The sequence below is a fragment of the Sceloporus undulatus genome, chromosome 2, assembly GCF_019175285.1.
Source record: "Sceloporus undulatus isolate JIND9_A2432 ecotype Alabama chromosome 2, SceUnd_v1.1, whole genome shotgun sequence".
NCBI classification, from domain to species: domain Eukaryota; kingdom Metazoa; phylum Chordata; class Lepidosauria; order Squamata; family Phrynosomatidae; genus Sceloporus; species Sceloporus undulatus.
In genome coordinates this window covers 30,374,117-30,396,191 of record NC_056523.1, presented here as the reverse complement: position 1 = coordinate 30,396,191, position 22,075 = coordinate 30,374,117, and the positions used below count along the sequence as shown (strand labels likewise).

General features: G+C 42.2%; 1 protein-coding gene across 1 annotated transcript in view; it reads left to right on the top strand.

The window, feature by feature from the left end:
* Nucleotides 1-22,075, top strand: part of PRICKLE2 (prickle planar cell polarity protein 2) — a 362,756-nt gene that overhangs the window by 231,595 nt on the left and 109,086 nt on the right. The window contains exon 3 of the mRNA XM_042447451.1: nucleotides 16,331-16,514. Coding sequence (XP_042303385.1) covers nucleotides 16,331-16,514 — 184 coding nt within the window. The remainder of the gene's footprint in view (nucleotides 1-16,330; nucleotides 16,515-22,075) is intronic.

Here is a 22,075-nt window from a genome sequence, read left to right as displayed (position 1 = left end):
AGCAGATAAGAAACAGCAGGGATAACTCTTGACTTCTCTCTATAACTTTATACAAATGATGGAAATCCCTGTCTTTCTCCATGAAAGCTGTTTTGGACATAATGATGTGCAGCAAATATTGACTCTGTTTAAAGTCAAACGAACACGCTTCCCCCCACAGTAACAAATAGACAATAGCTAGTAAGCCAAACCAATATTTGTAGACCCCTGTCCCTGAGCCTGTGAGCCAAAATCCAGGCTCGGGGTTTCTTCCACTGTGAGAATTGCATAGGATGAATTTGGGAGTGAGCAAGCAAGGCAAAGGTTCACTACAAGTATCTAGAGACAAAGTAGTTTCAAAAAACTGAGCTTCATGATTGGATTGGAATTTGAACCTGAATTTTATCATTATAAGGCTCCAACCTTCAGCATATTTTCTTGGAAGCAAGTACTGCTGATTTCAGTGGAACCTCTAAGTATTTGTGCCATGGAGTGTTTGCCAAGCTCTCTGCTCACTAACACCAACCCTGGCATCAGTGCTTGGGAGAATTCAGTTAGAAGTAACTTTGGCAAGAAAACTAAAGCTAAATTAGATTACATTAAAACCCAATTGATGGAAGGGGGAGTGGAGGAGGAGCAGAGGCAGCAGCTGGGGAGGCTGGTTCTGCTGACAAGCCAGGAGGAGATTTCAGTGAACCGCACAGTGTTAAAATTTGGCAGGGCCAAAGAAGTGATTCATTGTCACTTAAGCAGTTTTGCTTCAGGAAACTCATCATTTTCACCCACCAGGGGGAAGTTTAATTGGTACACTGTGGCTCCCCATTTATAAGAAGTTTGGAAAAGTGTCCTTCAGATCTCCTCTAAATCCCAAAGCACGCTCTCTGCACTTCTTTTTAAATTCATCTTTGCGTATCCCTGATTTCTGGTATTGCTGTTGTCCGCCACTTTTCCCATTTAACCTCTTCAGTAGGATTTCCAAATCAAGGCATTCATTCATTCATTCATTCACTCATTCATTCTCTCTCTCATATATATATGAGAGAGAGAGAGAGAGAGAGAGAGAAGAGAGCATGCCTTTAGCTTTGCAAATGTTTCCCAAAAAGAAAGGCTATCCCTTCTTCTGAATAGTAGGATAATGGAGTTGGAAGTAACCCATTGGATCATCTAGTCCAACACTATGTTGTTCTCAGACAGGATATCCTGTGCGTAAATCATCCCTGACAGCTATTTGTTCATTTTTTAAAATCACAAACCCCCGAGGAGAGAATTTTCACAATTTGTTTAATACATCTGCTTTTGTAGTAAAGAGAATCCACAACTTAATTCTACCCTTTATTTATTTAAACCAGGAGGGAGTAATCTGTTAAATGTTGCCAGATCTCAGGGTCTAACTCTTGAGTTTTAAGGCCTGGATTCTTTTCTCCAGTCCTCAGAGTGAAGGGGGAAGAATCCCAGGGTGAGAGTTCTTCTTTGAAAGATATATCTATATATTGTCCTAAGTCCTGTTGTTAGTCCCGACCTTGTTGTTGTTGTTAATTGGTATCAAGTCAACTTTGACTTATGTTGGCTGTATGAATGAGAGACCTCCAAGTCATCCTGTCCTTAACAGTCCTGCTTAGACCTTGCAGACTCAGGACCATGGATTCCTTGACTCAGTCTATCCATCTACAGTGTGATCTTCTTGTTTTCCTGCTGCATTCTACCTTACCAAGCATTATTGTTTTTTCTACTGAGTCATGTCATCTCATGATATAGCCAAAGTATGTCAGTCACAGCTTAATGATCTTGGCTTCCAGGCTCGGTTTGCTCTAGGACCCATTTATTTGTCTTTTGGCAGTCCATTATGCATAGAACTCTCCTCCAGTACCACATTTCAAATGAGTCCCCCCCCCACTATCCATTCATTCTGACTTTTGTTGTTGTTCTTAACTACTCTTGAGTCAACCTCAACTCATGGCGATCCTGTGGATGAGACATCTCCAAGATCCCCCGTTGTCTACTGCTCTGCTTAAGTCTTGTACATTCTTCATTAACTGAGTCTATCCATCTGGCATGTGGTTTTCCTCTCTTTCTACTACCCTCAACCTTTGCCAGTATTATTGTCTTTTCTAGTGAGTCGTGCCTTCTCATGATGTGACCAACATATGACAGCCCCAGTTTCATCATCTTTGCTTCTAGGGAAAGTTTAGGCTTAATCTCTTCAATGGCTTATTAGTTCATAGTTTTGGCTTTCCATGGCATCATCAGCACTCTTCTCCAGCACTACATCATCAATTAGCTTATTTCTTTTTATCAATTTTTCTTTTAGGTTCTCCTGGGACAGACTAAACCTTTCTCTTTCACCACTCAACTCAGACAAGGGGATGGTTCTTTTTGTGATAAGAGTTAAAGAACAGTACTTACATTGACCCATGGATAAGTCAAATCAGGTTTTTATGGCCAATTTTTAAACTAAAATTTCTAGACTTATACATGAGTATATACAAAAAAAACATCTGGGGTAGCCATGTTGGCCATATAGCAAAACCAATAACATCCAAGCAATGATACCTTTATTGGGACAACCAAAATGCACCAGATACAGAAAATGCAGGCCTATGACTAACATCTTCAATTTCTTTCTCCTGTTTGCCTGATATGACTTCGAAAGCTTGCAGCATGTAATTGTGTATTTTGGTTGGCCCAATAAAGATACCATTGTTTGGATGTTATGAATATATACAGTAATCATAACAGTAATGTATTTCTACATGGCAGAGAGTTCGACTTGATGGCCCTTATAGTACCTTCCACCTGTATGATTCTACTATTTTATGACTTAGACAGTTGTATAGGTACTAGTTTCTGCTCCACTTTGGGCAGAAAATTACTTGGGATTGTGTGTATAACCTTCCTTGGCTATCCCATTAAACCACTGAATTGTTAACTACACACCAGTTTTGATTGTTGGAACATACAAGGACTGGGACAGAAGTTACTAACACAAGAGAGAACATAGTTTTTTGTGGGTTTTTCGGGCTATGCGGCCATGTTCTAGAAGAGCATTCGATTTCACACAAGAGAGAACACTTGTTTTTAATCCTGGTTATGCAGACATTCTGCTGCATTATATTTGCATTAGGGAGCTTTCTTTTAATTCTTATAGTTTGTCATCTGCTATCACTTGAAGTTCTCTGTATTTACTCACCAGGGTATTTAATCCATTCGTACCTCCTGCCTCTTGATTGTCTCACCAACATTATCTTATTCAGCTTTCTTTCACCCGGATCCAAGTAACTTCAAGAACAGAGCTTTGCATATCAGGAAATGTGCCGCATCAGTGATGTTCCAAGGCATACTTAATCTTTTCCAGACACATCAACTATTTGCATCTGGTACCATTTCAGAGCTACAAGCTCTAAATAAGCAAATAGCCAGCCTCACAGTCTTGCATGCATGCATACATGCATGAGGGGTAAGATGAACAAGAGACAATCCTTGGAATCAGAAGTATGAGCACAACTCACCAGTGAATTTATTTATTTTGTATACCTACTGACACTTGTGGTTATCAATTATGGTATGCCTACACCTGAGTTTACTGCAACTTTAACCAAGGTAGAATAGATAGAATAGTGGAAGAAATAAGAGCCCCAACATGTGGCCCACCAGCCATATTGCATATTCTTGAGAGTACTGCATACACCCAAATCAGTGCCTAACCTAATTTGTTTGGAACTGGGGAAGAGTTAACTTTCTACAATGTTAAATTGTACAGGTTAATTTTTGCATAAATATGCCTATTTTCCATAATATAGTTAGCTTCTGCTAGCCATGATGCAGAACAAGTAGGTATGCAAAGCACAGAAAGTTACGCTTGAATACTCAAGCTTATGTTCCGTTTTCCTCTTATTTCCAAAATTCGTTGTTATTGTTGCCGTTGTTAACTGCCTTTTTTGGTGTAGTAATGAAAGTAATTAAATTTAATATTTATTTATTTATCAAGGCTGTCTCACAGCACAATTGTGAGCTTGAGGGTGGGGGGAAGGATAACACTTTCCTCAAGGAAGAACAGATGCTTGCTAGTAATGAGATGAATGGCCTATCATATCTAACTTGTCTCAAAATATGGTGCTATTTTCTGCAAAAAATAGAAAATAACTTGTTAGAATTATGCTTTGTTGTTATTGTTAACTGCCCTCAAGTCAACCCTGACTCATGGTGACACTGTGGATGAGATCTCTCCAAGGCCCCTTTCCTCCACTGTTCTGTCTAGGCTCTGTAAATTTAAACCTGTAACCTCCATCATTGAGTCTGTCCATCTAGTGTCTGGCCTTCTTTTTCTACTGCCCTCTACCTTTCCTAGCATTATTGCCTTTTCTCATGAGTTGTGCCTTCTCATAATGTGGCCAACAACTTTAGTTTTGCCATCCTGGCTTCCGGAGGGGGGGGGGAGTTCAGGCTTGATCTGTGCTAGTTCCCATTTGTTTGTCTTTTTGGCCATCCATGGTATCCTCAGCACTCTTCTCCAGCACCACATCTCAAATGAGTTGATTTTTTTTTTGTCCGCTTTCTTCCCTGTTCAGCTCTCACATCCATACATGGTAATGGGGGATATGATGGCTTGTGCAATTCTGACTTTAGTGCTCAGTTGTATACACTTTAGAATCTTGTCTAGTTCTTTCATTATTGCCCTTCCCATCCCTAGTCTTCTTCTGATTTTTTGACTGCAGTTTCCTTCCTGATCAGTGTTCGATTCAAGGGATGGGAACCCTTTTTTTTACCCTCAACTTATTCACAGGTCAGATCAAAATCCATAATTTTGGTACAAAAACCTGCCCTCAACTTATACATGAGGTCGACTTATAGTTGAATATACTGTATAATGTCGTTTTGGAAAGAGCCTTGATCTGCTTGTGTTTTTCAGGATAAATCTGCTGAATTGCTGAACAACAACAGTAATAATAATAATAATAATAATAATAATAAATTTTATTTATATCTCCTGCTTATCCCTTCAGATCAAAGCGGAATTACAAGACACATCAAAATCAAATGCTTTGGACAGCATCTTTTTTTTTTCTTTTGCAAAGTGATGGCTACTGATCTCACAAACACTGACTTGGGAGTGTTTGCCTTAATATTGCCTTCCAGCTTCAAGGGATCTTGGATGATACAGATTTTCTAGACCCATTTCAAACCGGCTTCCGGGCAAGCTATGGAGTTGAGACTGCCATGGTTGCCCTAGTCGATGATCTCCGCCTGAGCATGGACGGGGGTAGCGTGTCCCTGTTAGTGCTTTTGGACATCTCAGCGGCCTTCAATACCATTGACCATGGTATCCTTCTGGAACGCCTGAGGGAGTAGGTATCGGGGGCACTGCGCTCCAGTGGTTCCGTTCCTACCTCTCGGGTAGATTCCAGATGGTGCAGCTGGGGGACTGTCGCTCCGATAAGAGGGCCCTTACATCTGGTGTCCCTCAGGGAGGGATTTTGTCCCCCATGCTATTTAACATTTACATGAAGCTTCTGGGAGAGATCATCTGGAGACACGGGGCGCGGTGTTATCAGTACGCTGATGACACCCAAATATGTTTCTCTGTGTCTCCGACTGATGCAGTGACTAGAGATGGCATCTCTCCTCTAAATGCCTGCTTGGAGTCGGTAGTGGGCTGGATGAGGGAAAACAGACTCAGCCTGAATCCAGAGAAAAAGTGCTCGTGATAGGTTCCTCTGGCCCGGGGAAGGAGGTTTGTCCACCTGTCCTGAACGGGGTCACGCTCCCCTTGAAGGACTCAGTTCGCAGTCTGGGGGTGCTTCTGGATTCGCCGCTCCACCTTACATCTCAGGTGGATGTGACGGTCAGGAGCACCTGTTACCAGCTTCGGCTGATACGCCAGCTGCGACCCTACTTGGGCCGGGGGGACCTTGAAACGGTGGTACATGCTCTGGTAACCTCTCGATTAGATTTCTGCAATGCGCTCTACATGGGGCGACTCTTGTGCCAAACCCGGAAGCTTCAATTGGTACAGAATATGGCAGCAAGGCTGGTCACTGGATGCTCCAGGACCTGCCATATAACACCCATTTTGCAAGATCTACATTGGCTGCCTATTCGCTTCCGGGCGCAATACAAGGTGTTGGTTTTAACCTATAAAGCCCTAAATGGCTTGGGCCCAGGGTACTTGGAGGACCGCCTCTCCCCATATAGTCCACCCCGCACTCTCAGATCAACCGGGCAGCATTTTTTGAGGGTTCCTAAGACGAGGTATGTCTCGTCCGCGCAAAGGGCATTTTCTATCTCAGCCCCTCAGATTTGGAACTCGCTTCCCGAAGAGCTCCGCTCTGTCTCCTCTGTAGATCTATTCAGGAAAAATCTCAAGACCTTCCTTTTCCGACAAGCTTTCCCTCATGTGTCCTAATTCCATCTTGTTCTCCCCCTCAATACACAACTGTTTTTATCCAGCTATTGTTGTCTTGTAAATAGTAATGTTTTTAATGATGTGCTGTATAGTATGTTTTTTTTGGGGGGGGGATGGGGATATTTGTTGTTGGGAATATGTATTATGTTTTTTATTGTATTAATGTTGTTAACCGCTATGATCTAATGTTGGAATAGCGGTATACAAATAAATTTTATTATTATTACTATTATTATTATTAATATTATTTGGAAAACTTTAATGATTTTTTAAAAAAATCTGTAAGGTAAATTTGCAAGGAAGGAAAGTCAAACTCAAATTTGGGTCCTGTTCAGTATGTGTAGCAACCCTACTGTGAAAACTACATGGACTTTACTATTTAGCCCTCTGGCTATTTTGCTTCCCAGCATCTCACATTCACATGCATCTGTGAACTTATGTGCATACCCCACTGCTATTACTATTTTATATTCTGCATTTTTCCTGGCAAAGCAATGTACTATGTAAATGAATGAAATAAGGGTTTGACTGACAGAGGCCTTTATTTCTCTGAGGACCTTTTGTCTATAAAATGTTCCTTCTCAATATATGAGTTTGGTGAGCTCTCAAGCTCCTGATAACTATACTGAATAAGCTTTAGCTTTACAAAATCCTCCAGCTCCTACAGCTTTGGTGAGAAATGTGTGTCCAAGAGGAGAATTCTATCCAATAACAAACCCAATGAGAATTCAGTGTGCATGTGTGTGCGCTGGGGCAGGACTTGGGGATTACATTTTACAGAGACATGCTGAAAGATCAGCTTGGCTTTCTAGTTGTTGCAGAAAATATGGCTCTTGTTTTCACTAACAACCCCTCCAGACCTCTGCAGTGAAGCAAGGCAAGGGGGAGTCAGGCTTTTCTAAAGAGCTCCGCAGATAAAAGACGTATTAATCAAAGAGCAAATATTGTTATAAGTTGTACTTAGGTCTGGGCATATCAGATTAATGGCTTCTCCCCCATGGCTGCCACCCCTTTTATATTTTTGTAACAGCATGCCTCTCTCTACCTGCTCTGTGCTGTTATTCTTTATATGGTAATGCATTTGACACGCTGGCCAAGAATCATGAGTTTTTCCAGACATGTACATTCTTCCTTCATATGTATGCTCCATTGGCTAAACATTATCTCTGCTGCATAAAGTAACAGTAAGCACATTGTAGGCTCCTCTTTCCATTTTCCTCTCTCTTTTTTCTCCTTAGTAGAGTGTAGGAATGGCTATGAATTATATTCTGTGTAGTTAGGCATTAGTGGTTCTGATGATACAGTTCTAGTTGTGTATAGCACAGATCTTGATCATCTAAACTGTATCTTCAAAACAGAGACTTCAGTTCATGACATATACTTTGTCATTTTTAATGTATTTTTTTACAGTTTTGGTGGATGAATGTTTACCATGGATTTTTTTTTAATTTTTATATTTTGCCTCCCACCAAGGAGGTCAGTATTGTAATAATGATATTTTCTTTGTTAAAATTATCCAGCAATAACCCTGAGTTCTTATTCGAGTTAGAAGGGTTATTAGTAGGATTAGAAAGAGACAGCTACTGACTTACACATTGCTCATTTTCAGAGACTGGAAATACTTTATACTGTAACTCCGAGACCCTTGCTACCATGAGCACTGCTGTCTGGGGGATTCTGGGAGTTGCAGTCCCAAAATCCCCAATCTTTCCAAACTTTGCCCATTTATATGGCTGAGGATTTGAATTCAGGTCTCTACCTTTTCTGGGCTTTTTAAATGAGGCAACTCATAAAATGTCTCTTTTTCCATGATTCTAATGACATGGAAGTAGCTGCTATTATTGCTCTTTACTGCATCACCAGAGTAGCATGAGAAAACCTGACTCATATGTCTTTTCTTATTTGTGTAATAATACATAACAAGCACATGTGCGTATGTGTGTGTATATGTGCGTATGCACACATACACACTTTACACATACACACACTATACATGCACACTCACACGCACACACACAAAATATATACCCCAAGCACATAAAAAGAATTATTACCTGCAGCTTAGCTGTAGGAATAAAATGCATCTGTAACACTGAAGAAAACTAGTGTAGAAGGACTCAAGCAACATCTGTTTCAAAGGTGATATCCTCATATAATTGATGACAACATCAGGAGAGCAACCATCATTTTGAGAGAAAATCTTCTCCACAAAAGACATGTGAAGTAACAATTGATAATTTTATATGGTGTGTGTGTGTGGTGTGTGGTGTTTCCCATCTTATATCATGAGATCTCATGGTGTCAAACAAGTAAAACTGATCGATTGAGATGTAATTAACAACGAAGGCAATAATATATATAGCAAGGACAAAAAGTTTTGGCTTTCACCCTTCTTCACTTGCCAAAAATTGGTGGCTGATTTCCATCTAGCATCTCCTAGCATTAGAGAAAGCTATCTATGGCTAATGAAATTTGAACTCTAGCTAGAGCATCAGCGATCCTCCTGTAATACACCAGCCATCAAATCTAAGGAAATTGCTGGTAAAAGCTGAAGCAATCCAGGATTACATCCTTGTGATCCAAAGCGATGCATCAACTGTAATAACTTTAAGCAGACTGTTTACCTTTAGGAATAACAATGATTGACAAGAACACAATATAAACACATCACCTTCTGGTCTTATAATCTATTTAAGTAATTGAATGCAGGCATACAGAATGTCATCTGTAGTATATGGGCAAAACTACCACAGACCCGTGTACATGCTTCAGGAACATAAGTCTGTTGTATTAACAAGGAAGGTAGAGTAACCGTTGGCCAGGCATTTCAAATCAGAACATCACAACACTCCTCTCCAATTTGTCCCTGTTTGACACGGAGGGTGCCATCTCCTTCAGATTTTGGCCAAAGGGGAGAATGTTTGGATTATAGACTAAAAACTTTTATAATGCCACATAGCCTCAATTTAGATGATAATATTGCCATCCACTGAAGATGCTGATAACATCATGTTCTAAACTGCAGGTGGTTATGCAATTCAGTTTCATTTTTGGCAAGTGAAGAAGGTGAAAGCCAAAACTTTTTGTCCTTGCTATATATATTATTGCATTCTTGTTTTGTTAATTACATCTGTCAATTGATCAGTTTTACTGGATGACACCATGAGATCTCATGATATAAGATGGGAACACACACACAAACACACACACACCCCAACAAGTAAAATCAATATAAACAGACAAACTATTTAGAGGCAGGAAAATAACTACAATAGACAAAGCATATAAAATAAATTGACAAATTACAAACAGGTTAACTCTGTGTTCAAAATCATGTTCATTGCACACTTTAGGTATATCAGTTAGGCCCTCAAAGGCTTTTGTAAACAGCCACGTTGTTGTTGTTGTTGTGTGCCCTTCAAGCCATTTCCAATTTATGGCGACCCTAAGATGAACCTAGAACAAGGGTTCCATGGCAAGATTAGTTTCAGAAAGGGTTTGCTTTTGCCTGCCTCTGAGACTAAGATACTATGACTTCCTCAAGGTCACTTGTTCAGGGGTTTTCTTTCTGTGACAGAGTGGGATGCGAACTCTGGTCTCCTCAGAGTGCATAGTCCAACTTTCAAACCATTACAAAGCATGCTGGCTCTCCACCATCATTGTACTTGGTGACTAAATGTTAGCTGTCATTGACAACCAAATTGGGCCCCCAAGGGAGGCACAACTGGGGTGCCACAGCTAGGGATGCCATAACCCTGCTGTGCCCGTGCTTGTAACGGTTTTTGTTTGCAGTTGTGGCACGGTCACGGTCCTGGTTCACTTCAAATCCTGGGTTGTTGGGCGCCGGCCAGCAGGCCATCACGCCTAAAGGGAACACTCGTCCCCTTGAGGCTGGCTGGCCAATGGCCACAGGCAGCTGGAGCGGAGGCTGTTTTCCAGCCCCCCACTCTGCCATTGGCCAGCCTCAAGGAGGAGGTAGACCCATAGAGGAGGAGGAGGAGTGAGACTCTGGGCCAGCCAGGGGGAGGAAAAGTGCCCTTTCTTAGTGCATGGCGAGGAGAAGGAGGAGGGGGAACAGGAGGAGGAGGAGGTGGGTGGCCCATTTTTCAAAGTTCCCCCCCCCAAAGTGCACTTTCTGTGTACAATAGAGTCTGCCGGTGAGAAGCATGGGAACTCGGATTGGGGACAAAAGTCCCTCACTTGCCTCCTCCCTCCCTCCTTCCCTCCCTCCCTAGTCCCCCTACTTACCTTCCTGCTTCTTGGGTCAGGCTTCTCCTCCCCTTTGTCCTGAGGAAAATGAAGCCTCTGAGGAGAGGCCTGGGGCTGTCCTCCACAGCCGCCAAGTCCTCACTTCCCTGCTACCCTTCCCTTCAAAGGGCTCCAAAAGAGCCCTTTGGCAGGAAAGGGGAGGTCCGGGAAGAGCAGGACCGGGCTCTATGCCCAGGTCTCCTCCTTTTCCTGCCCTCCTCTCTCTTCTCTTCCACCAAAGAGCCCTTTGCAGAAAGGGGAGGTCCGGGAAGAGCAGGACCGGGCTAGTGCCACAGGTCTCCTCTCCTTTCCTGCCTTCCTCTCTTGCCCTCCAAAGAGCCCTTTGCAGGAAAGGGGAGGTCCGGGAAGAGCAGGACCGGGCTAGTGCCAGGTCTCTCCTTCCTTTCCTCCGTTCCTGCCTTCTTCTCTTGCCTCCAAAGAGCCCTTGTGCAGGAAAGGGGAGGTCGGGAAGAGCAGGACCGGCTAGGGCCCAGGTCTCGTCTCTCCTCCTTTCCGGCCTCGCTCCTCCTGCCTTCCTTCTTTCCCTCCAAAGAGCCCTTTGGGAAAGGGGAGGTCCGGAAGAGCAGCAGCTGGCCGTCAGAGGTCTAGGCCTGGCCGAGACATGCGACAAGTCCCTCGGAGCCTCGCGTCCTCAGGACATCGCAGCTTGTCCCTCCATGCCTGCGCCAGGCTCTCTTCTGGGATTTCCTCTCCCCCAAGGGGTTCGGGGGAGGAAAGTGAAACTGGGGAGGGAGAGGCTTGGATCTTGCTTTTAAAAAAAGTGTCCTACATTTGAAAATGTTGTCCGACATTTGTCCCGGTTCGGGTCCTGATTTATGGCAACCCTAGCCACAGCAGAGAGGCCCTCTCCCAAGTCCTCACACAGTGTTTTAGTCACATTTTGAGGGAGCCTTGGTAGAGCAGTGGTTAATGCTGTACTTCTGAAAACCACAAAGATTGTGTGACTTGAGATCCCAGGGTCTCCAAGGTCCACTCAGTCTATGCTTCATTCTTCTGTACTTGGTAAAAGAGTACCCAGCTTGTTGGGGGCAATTGGCTAACAATGTAAACCGCTTAGGGAGTGTTAGTTCATTGATCAGCAGGATAGAAATGTACTTGCTATACTATTTCTATTTTGATCTCATTGGTGGGGCACAGAAAATGGCCTCCTCAGCAGACCTCTGTCCTTTTCTACACACCCCACATTGCCTCTTCTGGAACCTGAAGTGGCCTCCCCTCCAAAATGAGTGTGGCCGCTCTCACATTCCCTGTGAGTCTGCAAATGTCAGTGAGTGTTTCCTATGAAAGCTCCAAGCAGTGCGTACACAGAAGAAAGAAGGAGCTTGAGACCATGGTACTACATGCTGGCAGTAATGATGTGGGGGCATTTTGCTGTATGAAATAAATTTACCAACTTCGCATCCCAATTCAGCTTGACTTTTCTCTGGGGAAAAAAAGCAGTTGTTTTCTTCCCACTTTGCCTCGGGTACCAACGGCTTATTTTATGACTTCCCTAAGCTTTAATATTTTCACACTGTTCACTGACATATCCTGTAGGAGTCCATATGATTAATATTCTGAGAATGACAGTGAAATAGTATGAGCTCTGTGAGAATAGAGCTTTTTCAAATGGGAAACATCTAGCCCTCTAGCACCCCCAGCTCCTTGTAGCAGGGGTAGGCAACCTGCGGCCCCAGCGGGCCGGATGGTGCGGCCGGGAAGGCGCTTTGGGACGCCGGCCCCGCGCCCAGTCCTGCAACTGCACGGCCGGAGGTTCCGCCGGAGCGATTTGGCCTCTATCGCATGAGGGCATGGGGCCTTTGAGTCCCCTTGGCTCTGTGAGGATGGTGGGCAAGGGGGGGCAAGTGGCGGGCAGGGCCGGGTAATTGGTCTATAGAAGCCTCCGAAACATGCATTTATATTAACATTTTTTTAAAAGATCAGGGCAAAGTTTTTTAGCATGTCCTCCAACTCACTTATACAAAAGAAAACAAAGTGATCCTCTTCAGTTCTGAAGTTTTATCCTAGCATGTCGTGGTCACGTGCTCGTGATAGTTAATAGGCTTATTAGTGCATTTTAAAGTATGAATTAATCTTGTTGTTTGGGGCTTCGGCCCGTGTTATGTGAGAACAAATCCACATTGTGGGTGCTGATGCGTCAATCGGCACGAACCCGAGCCCGGATGGGCGGCACCGGCGCAAAAGGTTTGCCTACACCCTGCCAATTGTATAGTTGGCATTGAATCTAGTGCGGAGCTGCTCTAGGGTTGGTTGTGGCTCAGGGACTGGGCAAGGGGCAATGAATATCCATGGAGCTTAATAAATTGCCTGGTATTTTGAGTTGCTCAGCATTATATTTTGAACGGTGGTGGAGATGACTGCTGAAGCCATCACTAGAACTAAAAACCAAAGACCTTCATTCAGTAGCCGATTAATTAAAGCATTCATATGAAATTGTGATCTGGTTTTTTATTTTATTTTATTTTGTTGGTGTAATAGCCACAGGCTGTGCAGAGGCTCTTTGACCAGCTAGATGCAAACCAGACATTCAGCTTGTATTTGCATCTGTGTATATTTTAAATCTGATGAAAAGCAGGAAATGGGAAAACTTGGCAACTCTCCCCAGTTTGACTTAGCAAAGCCCTTTGGCTCAGTGCATATTTGTGTTCTGTGGGCTGGAGGGAAGTTTAGGTTCAGAGGCAGTTGGGGTTAGTTTATTCATAGGCCATGTGAAGTGATGGATAAAATGAATTAAGAAAGTTTGCATGGCTGGATTCACAGGAGAAGGAGCAAACACACGGCCTTTCTGAAGAGTGATGCTCAGATGCTACACCGCCATCTGCTATGCATGCAGGGGCCTGGTAGCTGTCACTCTAATCCTAAATATATAGGAACTGTCCAGGAAGGGAAATCTGTACATGCTCAGAGGTACTCTTTAGTAATTATATACTCTCTGTGCAAAGGATCTTGTAGCATCTTTGAGATTAACTGAAAGAAAGAAGTTGTTAGCATGAGCTTTCCTAGACTTGAGCCTGCTTCCCCAGATGCATGTTTGGAAGTCTGCAAAAGGTCATGCTTCTTTCTTTCAGTTAGTCTCAAAGGGTCCCTTTGCATACTGATTGTCTTTGAATTCTCTATACTCTCTTGTTCTGGATGGGAAGTGGCCGGTGGAATAATGGATGTTGTAAATCCAGTAATTAATCAGTTGTGTTAATACTGTGAACAAGAGTTGATTTACATAAGATTTCAGTGCTATAGAGTAACAAAAACCTAAGAAACTACCGCTGTGTTTAATCTGGAAGTCATTTAAAAACATTATTTCATCACGAGTACTTTTAGAAACTACAGATGGTGAACACCATGGTAAAGCAAAGAGTTGTTTTCCTTTCCCTGCCACACATAAAGAAATGTTCCTTCTAAGATGATGTCTGACTGTGATGTCATCTAAAAGCAAAGGACACTCTTCTAAGAAGTGAGGCCTTGTATTGGTGGTGCACAGGAGTATTCCTCTTTTTTTTTTTTGCTTCAGAACAATTTCTTTTCCTCAGATGAAAATCCAGTCCCATTAATCCATCACCAAAAACACACATATGATTTTGTACTTCAGCAACTTTGGTTCTGTATTCTGATACAGTGTCTGTTTCTTCAAAAAAGTGTGTACCTTTTTGGTACTCACTTTACAAAGGGATCTTGTAGTACCTTTGAGACTAACTGAAAGAAAGAAATTGGTAACATGAACTTTTGTGGACTTCCTCAGATGTATGTTTGGAGTGGAAAATCCAGATATATGTTTGTGTGTGAGAATTTAAATTCAAATTCAAAACCTTGTGAGTATGGAGATGAAGTTCAGTTTTGAGGGGCAAAGGCAGGAAGAAGACTCCTGCATAAATCCAAGGAGGGTAGATAACCATATGAATGAGTACTGGAATGTAGTATGTGATAAACTGGTCAAAAGAGCCCTCATGAGGATGAGGATTAGATATTGTTGAAATGTGTGCAGTGTGCCAGGAAACCATTAAATCTGCCAAACCCATTGCTAATGCATTGTAGTCTGTGGGTGCATTCCAATTTCTGTTTCCAATCTTCCTTTATAGTTCTTTTGTTCAAGGACTGCTGTTCTGAGTTCTGAGATGGAATCCCCAGGGAGAGTGAAGTGTTCTGTCTCCAGTTTTTGTGTATTCCCACTCCTAATGTCTGGTGCAGGGACTGGCCTGTTTGCCAAATGTAGAATTCTCTGGATTCGCTACACCAAACATGCCTCTGAAGAAGTAAACTCAAGTCTACAAAAGCTCATGCTACCAACTTCTTTCTTTCAGATAGTCTCAAAGGTGCTGCAAGATCCCTTTGCATGCATAACATGTTAGTGCAAGTTAAGGTGCCACAATATTACAGTATTTAAGGCAGTTCTTGCTGACACAATTTTGATGGAGCTACTTCTGTGGAAACGGGTTTAATCCTAGTGCTGAACAAGACTAGCAATTTTTAAAAGAAACAGGAGGAGATTTTCTTCTGTGCCTAAAGCTGCTAGTTGAAACTAATTGGAGGAGTTTAAAGAGATAGTTGTCTCTCTCCTCAATGAGGCCTTTCCTGTTCACATCACACTTTTGAGACAATCTCTCTTCCTTTTGTGTGTGTGGATTGTGTTCTGATATCTCCTTTCACCACATCAATTTCCATAGGCACTATGCTGAATAGTCATATCTGTCAGTAAGTAGGTTTTCAAAAGACAAGTAGCTGGCAGATGTGGAGAGGGAGAAATAACAGAATATATGATAGACATAGTTCAATGAACCATGAGGACAAGTGTTGAAAGGAGAGCCTTGTTATCCCAACAAATATATTTTCTTCTGCTTGGAATTACTTAACTGGAGATATTTGATCCTTCACCACTCATATAGAAAGTGTATTTGTTGACTCAGATAAGAGCACCCTGCCTTCCTTTTTTATCTTCTGGTAATCTTACATTAATTGTTGATGTGTGATTTTCATTGCTTCCTCTAATTTACCACAGCCATAGTTGTGACGTTCTGTCATTGTAATGGAATTTGCCATGCTAAGCTTTCTTTTGACATTTAGCATACTGCATGTGTCCTTTTTCAGCTCAGTAATTTGAACCTGCTGATGCTCTGGCACCTTATGTGTATTTATGGGTGTTGTCAAAGGAGAAGAAAGTGGAGAGGTGTATCTGAGATCATCCATCAAATACGCTCAACCCTTGGCTCCTCCTGCCATTTGCTGGCTCAATATGGGTGGTCTAGTACTCCCCCCCCCCCCCACACACACACACAAGCACAAAAAGAGCAAATGTCTTCATTTACAAAATTGCTTTGGAGTGCTCTGGCAGTTTGTGAAGCACAGGTTGCTGTTGACATTGAGACACTGTACTTTACTGATCCCATTCAAACATATTGTAGACAGCTGTTTTTTTCCAAGACAGCTGTTTTTCCATCCCCCCATGACTCAACCCAAAAAATCCCCAACTCCTTTTCCCCCCTCATTATACACACAAAAATGGAACCCATTTCCCATTAATAGTAGCAGGCAAATCCACTCCTGATATAAGCTTTGTGTTAGGCACAAGGAGTGCATCCCAGTATTAGCAGCTACTGTTGATAGGCAAAGTCCTGTTCATGACAGCAACATCAGAATTTGACTTTTTGTCTCACTTTGCATTTTCTCTCTCTTTTTAAAAATTCTCTCCAGGAAGATTTGCCGGCACTGTAAGTGCCCACAGGCAGAGCACTTTGAAACCGTGATGCCTCTGGAAATGGAGAAGACTGTGACCAAGATGATGTTTGACTTCCAGCGAAATTCAACTTCTGATGATGACTCGGGTTGTGCCTTGGAAGAGTATGCTTGGGTACCTCCTGGGCTGAAACCAGAACAGGTGTGTTCTCTTGTTTCTTGTGGTTCCCACACATATTAATTAATGCACATTCTAAGATCCTTCACAATGTGCTAATAAACTATTCCAGGAGAGGTGGGTTGAAGGCTCTCAGAAAAAGCCCTTGAAATTACTTCATTTTGTTTTAATGTTCTAGACATGCACAGAAGACATGGTACTTGGGTGTGGAAGCATACTCATAGCCATGCACTGGCATTATAGCTGATGGTGCTTTCAACCAGCCTTGCCAAAAACCCTTAAATGAATTGGCCAGCCTGCATGGACTTGTGTTGATCATTTTTGAACCACTGCAATCTGGGAGTGAAACAGTAATGAAGGCATCCACAAATTGGGGATAATCCTTCTATCCATTAGTGAATGTATGAGAGGTCTTTGGTCATGAAAACACTGTGTGTGTGTGTGTGTGTGTGTGTGTGTGTGTGTATTGCAAGTCATCTAAGTACTTGGAGCCAAGGTGAAGCTTGTTTGTTTGTTTGGCCTAAACTTTAGGCCATAATATACTGAGCATATGGTAGTCATTTTGATGGAGTTTTCCCGGATATGTTTCTTAGTTATATTGTATTGACTGCAGTTGATGTCAGGGATGATGGGAGTTGTAGCTCTTCACCTCTGCCTCGAACTCACCACCTTGTTACGCACCGGCGCTGACCAGTTTTGGCCAGTGGTTAAAGCTTTGCTCTAAAGCAGCAGAGTTACAGAGAATAGGCTGAAGACCCTGACAAACTCTCCAAGCCTTCTCACTCTTGCTTCCACAGAAGTCTTCACCCTTCTTCAGGATCCAGCTGGCTCTTGTAGCTTCACCCAAGACACCAGACAACTCAGTAGTCTTATATAAAAGATCTGCTCCAAAACTATCCAATACAACTCCTCACTACTATCCACTACTACCCACAAAATACATTGGGATTAATAACCATTATTATAGTCATTGGAAAATACCACCCACTCTTGTCAGTTTCCACCCAGTGGGCGTGTACATCCATTCTCATTGGTTCTCTTGGTTCATCCCATAATTAATGATTTCATCATTTCACCTTGTCCACTTAACAATTCTCAGGTGTGTCCAATTATCCACTTTGCATTTCTGTCCTTGGCATTTAGGACTTGTTAATTACATTACCTCTTACACCTGTGTGGCTCCTAATTGCTTTTGCTGAGTCATCCTGACTCTCACATACATGTTTTATTTCTTTCACTGTATATCCCATGTTGCTTTTTCCTTAACAGTTGAATCAGGTTTGTTCCTGCAAAGAACATAATTCTAACTGTGCTTCCTTCAAGGGGACTGTGTTTATTGATTCATTTATTTTTAAAATTTATATATCAGCATTCAGTCCAAATGGCACTCAGGGAAACTTACAATAAGATCATTCTGATTAATAATACAATGGCAAAAAGATTTCAAATAGAAGCATAACAAATACTGAACCATTGTTGTGTAGTGCTTCCAGTGTTGGACAAAGACCACAGAGATACAGGTTCAAAATCCCACTTAGCCAAAAAGTTTACTGGATACTGTACATTGAATTATTATTATTATTCAGGAGAGGGTATGTTGAAGAAGGGAAACAAAAATGTAAGTAAATTGTGCCCGCATCATATGCGGCTTTCAGCGGGGAGGAAGGGGTGGCGCATCCCATAGGGAGTAATGGGGTGCGCCCCCATGGCACGCATGCACCGCCGCGCCACCACGTGCACGAGCCCCATTCATTTAAATGGGGTTCAAGCATGCACAGAATTTGCTTTATGCAGCAGAGTCCAGGACGGATCCCCCGCCTAAAGCAACGGTGCACTGTAAATATTTGCTTGGCTAAAGGATCAGCAAAATATATAACTCCTCTCCAGTTTCCTAAATATTGTGGGTATTGGACCTGATGCGTTTCTTGTAAAGACTATTCCGTTGATGTGATCACAGTTACATAGATGTGAACTCTTTCTTCATATTTAGATTTTGTCCAAGTGAATTTATTGCATGAAGAAATTCACTATTATGGTATAAATATTTCCTTTCTTGGGTCCTCAGTAGTGCTGTTCATATGTGCATCCATGCTTTCCAATGGATACATGGAACAGAATAGGAATGCAGCCCCTTGTTCTTATCCTCACTCTCAAGCCACCTCAATTCCTACTATCTATAATGCTGTGTCACACAAGTGAAAAGGAAGACCTATGATTATATAATCCTTAAGGGGGCTCTGGTTCTTTTAGAGAGCAGTTACATTTGCCTACAACTTGTATATGCAGCCTTTGACATATTCCACATAAGAGACAGGTCAGAAGGCAAGGCCATTGCTTAATGTACACATGTTTAGTGTATACTTGAGGCATGCAGAAGAGGACTTAAATCTCCTATCTCAATCTCTTAAGAAGAACATCCATAACTCTTTAATACAGGAAGCTGTAACTTAAGACTTCAGACATTAGAAGGGGAGGGCTTCTCTTCAAACAGCATGCTGTCTGAAAAGGGTTCCTAAGTGTACTTGGCTGAATACCTGCAGCAACTGCTGTATGAGTGGGCATCCAATAACCGCGTTCAATTGAGCACACTTAGAAACTCTCTTCAGACTGTGCTGAATGCACAAAGATCTACAGAGAGCCTGATATACGTTGGGGGCATAGTGGTCAGGGCTTGCTTGTGTACCACTGCCTCTTTCATATTCTGCATGTTCACATAAATGCTTTAATAGGCTTAAGAGGGTAGTTGTGCTTTTAATTCTTTGTCTTTTTGGATCATGGTTAAGAGAGCTTGGCTTACTTCCTACCAGTCATATAACCAATGCATTCCATTTTTAAAATGTGTTAATGTATTATTCTGGCACTCTTCCTCCTTCCAGTAGAGATAGTCCTTCCTTAAGTCAGGAATGGGTGACTTTTTCCTCTAAATTGGGCTGCCTTGAATCTCCTGGAAGTTGCCCTGTCCTGCCACCCCTTGTGAAGTTTGAATTTTCCACTGTGGCTGCCGTCAAGGTTAGGCAGCACTTACAGCAGCCCTCATGGTGCTGGGAACTGCCATGTCTGAAGTCTGGCCATGTTGTTGTTTCTGTTAACTTCCTTTGATTCCAATTTTGCCCCATGGTAACCCCATAAATAAGAGACCTCCAAATCATCCTGTCCTCAACTGCCCTGCTCATCTCCTGCAGATTAAAGGCCATGATTTCTTTGATTGAATCTATCTGTCTGGAGTGTGGTCTCCCTTTTTTCCTATTGCTCTCCAGTTTACCCAGCATTACAGGATTTTCTACTGAGTCCTTTCTTCTCATGATATGGCCAAAATATGACAACATCAGTTTGGTCATCTTTGCTTCCAGGGACAGTTTGGGCCTGATCTGCTCTAGGACCCATCTATTGGTCTTTTTAGCATTCCACAGTTTTCTCAGAACTCTTCTTCACATCTCAAATTAGCTGATTTTCTTCCTGTCAGCTTTCTTCACTGTTCAGCTCTCAGAACCCTACACAGACATGGGAAATACGATGGCATGGACAATCCTAACTTTAGTATTAAATTACACATGTTTACATTTCAGGATCTTATCTAATTCCTTTATAGCTGCACTTCCATATCCTAGTATTCTTCTGGCAATATACAGATCTGAAAGCAGGTTCAAGGAGGTCAGTCTTGGCAGCTCCTGGTGCAAGATAATAGTACCCATTTTTTCTCCTTTGTTCATGTTCACCTAGAATACTGTGCCCAGTTCTGGACACCACAATTCAGAAAGGATATTGACAAGCTGGAAAGTGTTCAGAGAGAGGCAACCAAGATGGAAAACAAGCCCTCTGGCACTGCATCCACACAATGCAGTGCCAGAGGAGCACCTTAAAGCTGCAGTACCGCAGCTATCACACCCTTTCTAGGGCGCAAAATGGATCTGCTTTTTGCGGCTCCTTTCCATGCTCTGGAAAGGCCAGATCAGTGCTGCAGTGTGCAGTTGCTGCGGCCCCGATTTGAGGAAGATGGAGCCTTCAGGGGTGGTCTGCATAGCCCCTTAGAGACCTGGATGTGTTTAGCTTGGAGAAGGGAATACTGAGAGGTGAGATGATAGCCATGTTTAAATACCTGTCACATAGAAGACTGATCCAGCTTTTTAGCTTTTCTATCAGCTAGAACACACACTAGTGGATTCAAATTACAATAATAGAATTTCCAGCTAAGAGCTGTAAGAACTGTTCGAGAGTGAAATTTACTGCTTCAGAAGGTGATGGACTCCCCTTGTTTGGAGATCTTTAAATGGCAGCTGGATGGCCACCTTGCAGGAGTACTGTAATTGTGTGTTCTTACCTAGCAGGGGTTAGAAGGTCCCTTCCAACTCTGTGATTTTTGAAGCTGAGCTACTTTTTAAGCACCTGTGAAGGACTGGGAGCTTGGTGCATATCTTGGCAGCAATAGATACTGGCAGTGTCAAAAGACGGTTCGCTCTACATCACATGACATTTGAAGGAAACAAATGAGTGACATTACTACGTTGTTAAAAGAAACAACCAAAGCATATTCCCCCAAACCTCTGAAAATTCATGCTTTACTGGATGGGATTTTCCATTAATTTTCTTTCTGTTAGTTATTTTCTATGATTTACTGGAGAAATGTCCCAGTACATTAAATGGTCACTGCCTCTTAACAATCAGGACTTTTAATGACATGTATGCAGCTAGGCATTTTGCAAGTGCAAAATGTTCACATCTTTCTCATAACTTATCTCTTTTATGATTCATGCATCCCTTCTTGTGATGATTTTACATTGGGGACCCAGAGCTGAGCTTGCCAAGGTCATTGTACAATGTGACCCGTTTGGATAATTACTATAGCAGTCCTTGAGTCAAATAATTTAAGGAGACCATAAGTCTTTCTTCTCTTACTATCAGGATCCTGAATTTGAACTGGATCATTTGTTTTTATTGAGAAATTTACCTCCCATTCCTGGAATGTTTTCGCATCCCCTCCTCCTCCCTCCTAAAAATTGTAAATGCTACCTGATTAAAGAAAGCAGAGTTGCCTCCCATTCTGATGTCTTTCTGTATATGCTATGTAGTAATGTACTGTTGAGAATTTGGCTCCTTACATTATGATTATTCCAAGCTGAAGCTTGTAAATTCAAAGGTAACATGTCTTTTGGCAATCCTGACAAACTGTAGCTGTTTTATTTCTGCCTATTGAATGATTGAAAAATGGGATAAAGTGTATAGCTTGGAGGAGCTCCCATGTCCTTATTTATAGAACTAATAGGAATGTTGATGAATTCAGTGTATTAGTGTTTTATTGATTGTATTTTGTACTATGTATCATTTTAATGATGTAATCCCGCCTCGATCTGTGGGAGAGGCGGGAAATATAAATAAACTTTATTATTATTATTACTTAGATTTTCCCTTGGTATTTCCTCTCCTAGGCTGCATCTCCCCTCCTCCATTTGCCAACACCCTCCAAAATAATGTTGCCAGGTTGAAAACTGGAAACAGCTCTTATATCTTTAATGGTTGTGTAGAAGAGGAAATTTCAGCAGGTGTAATAACCAGGTCACAAGCGACACCTGCTAAAATTGCTGCTTCAA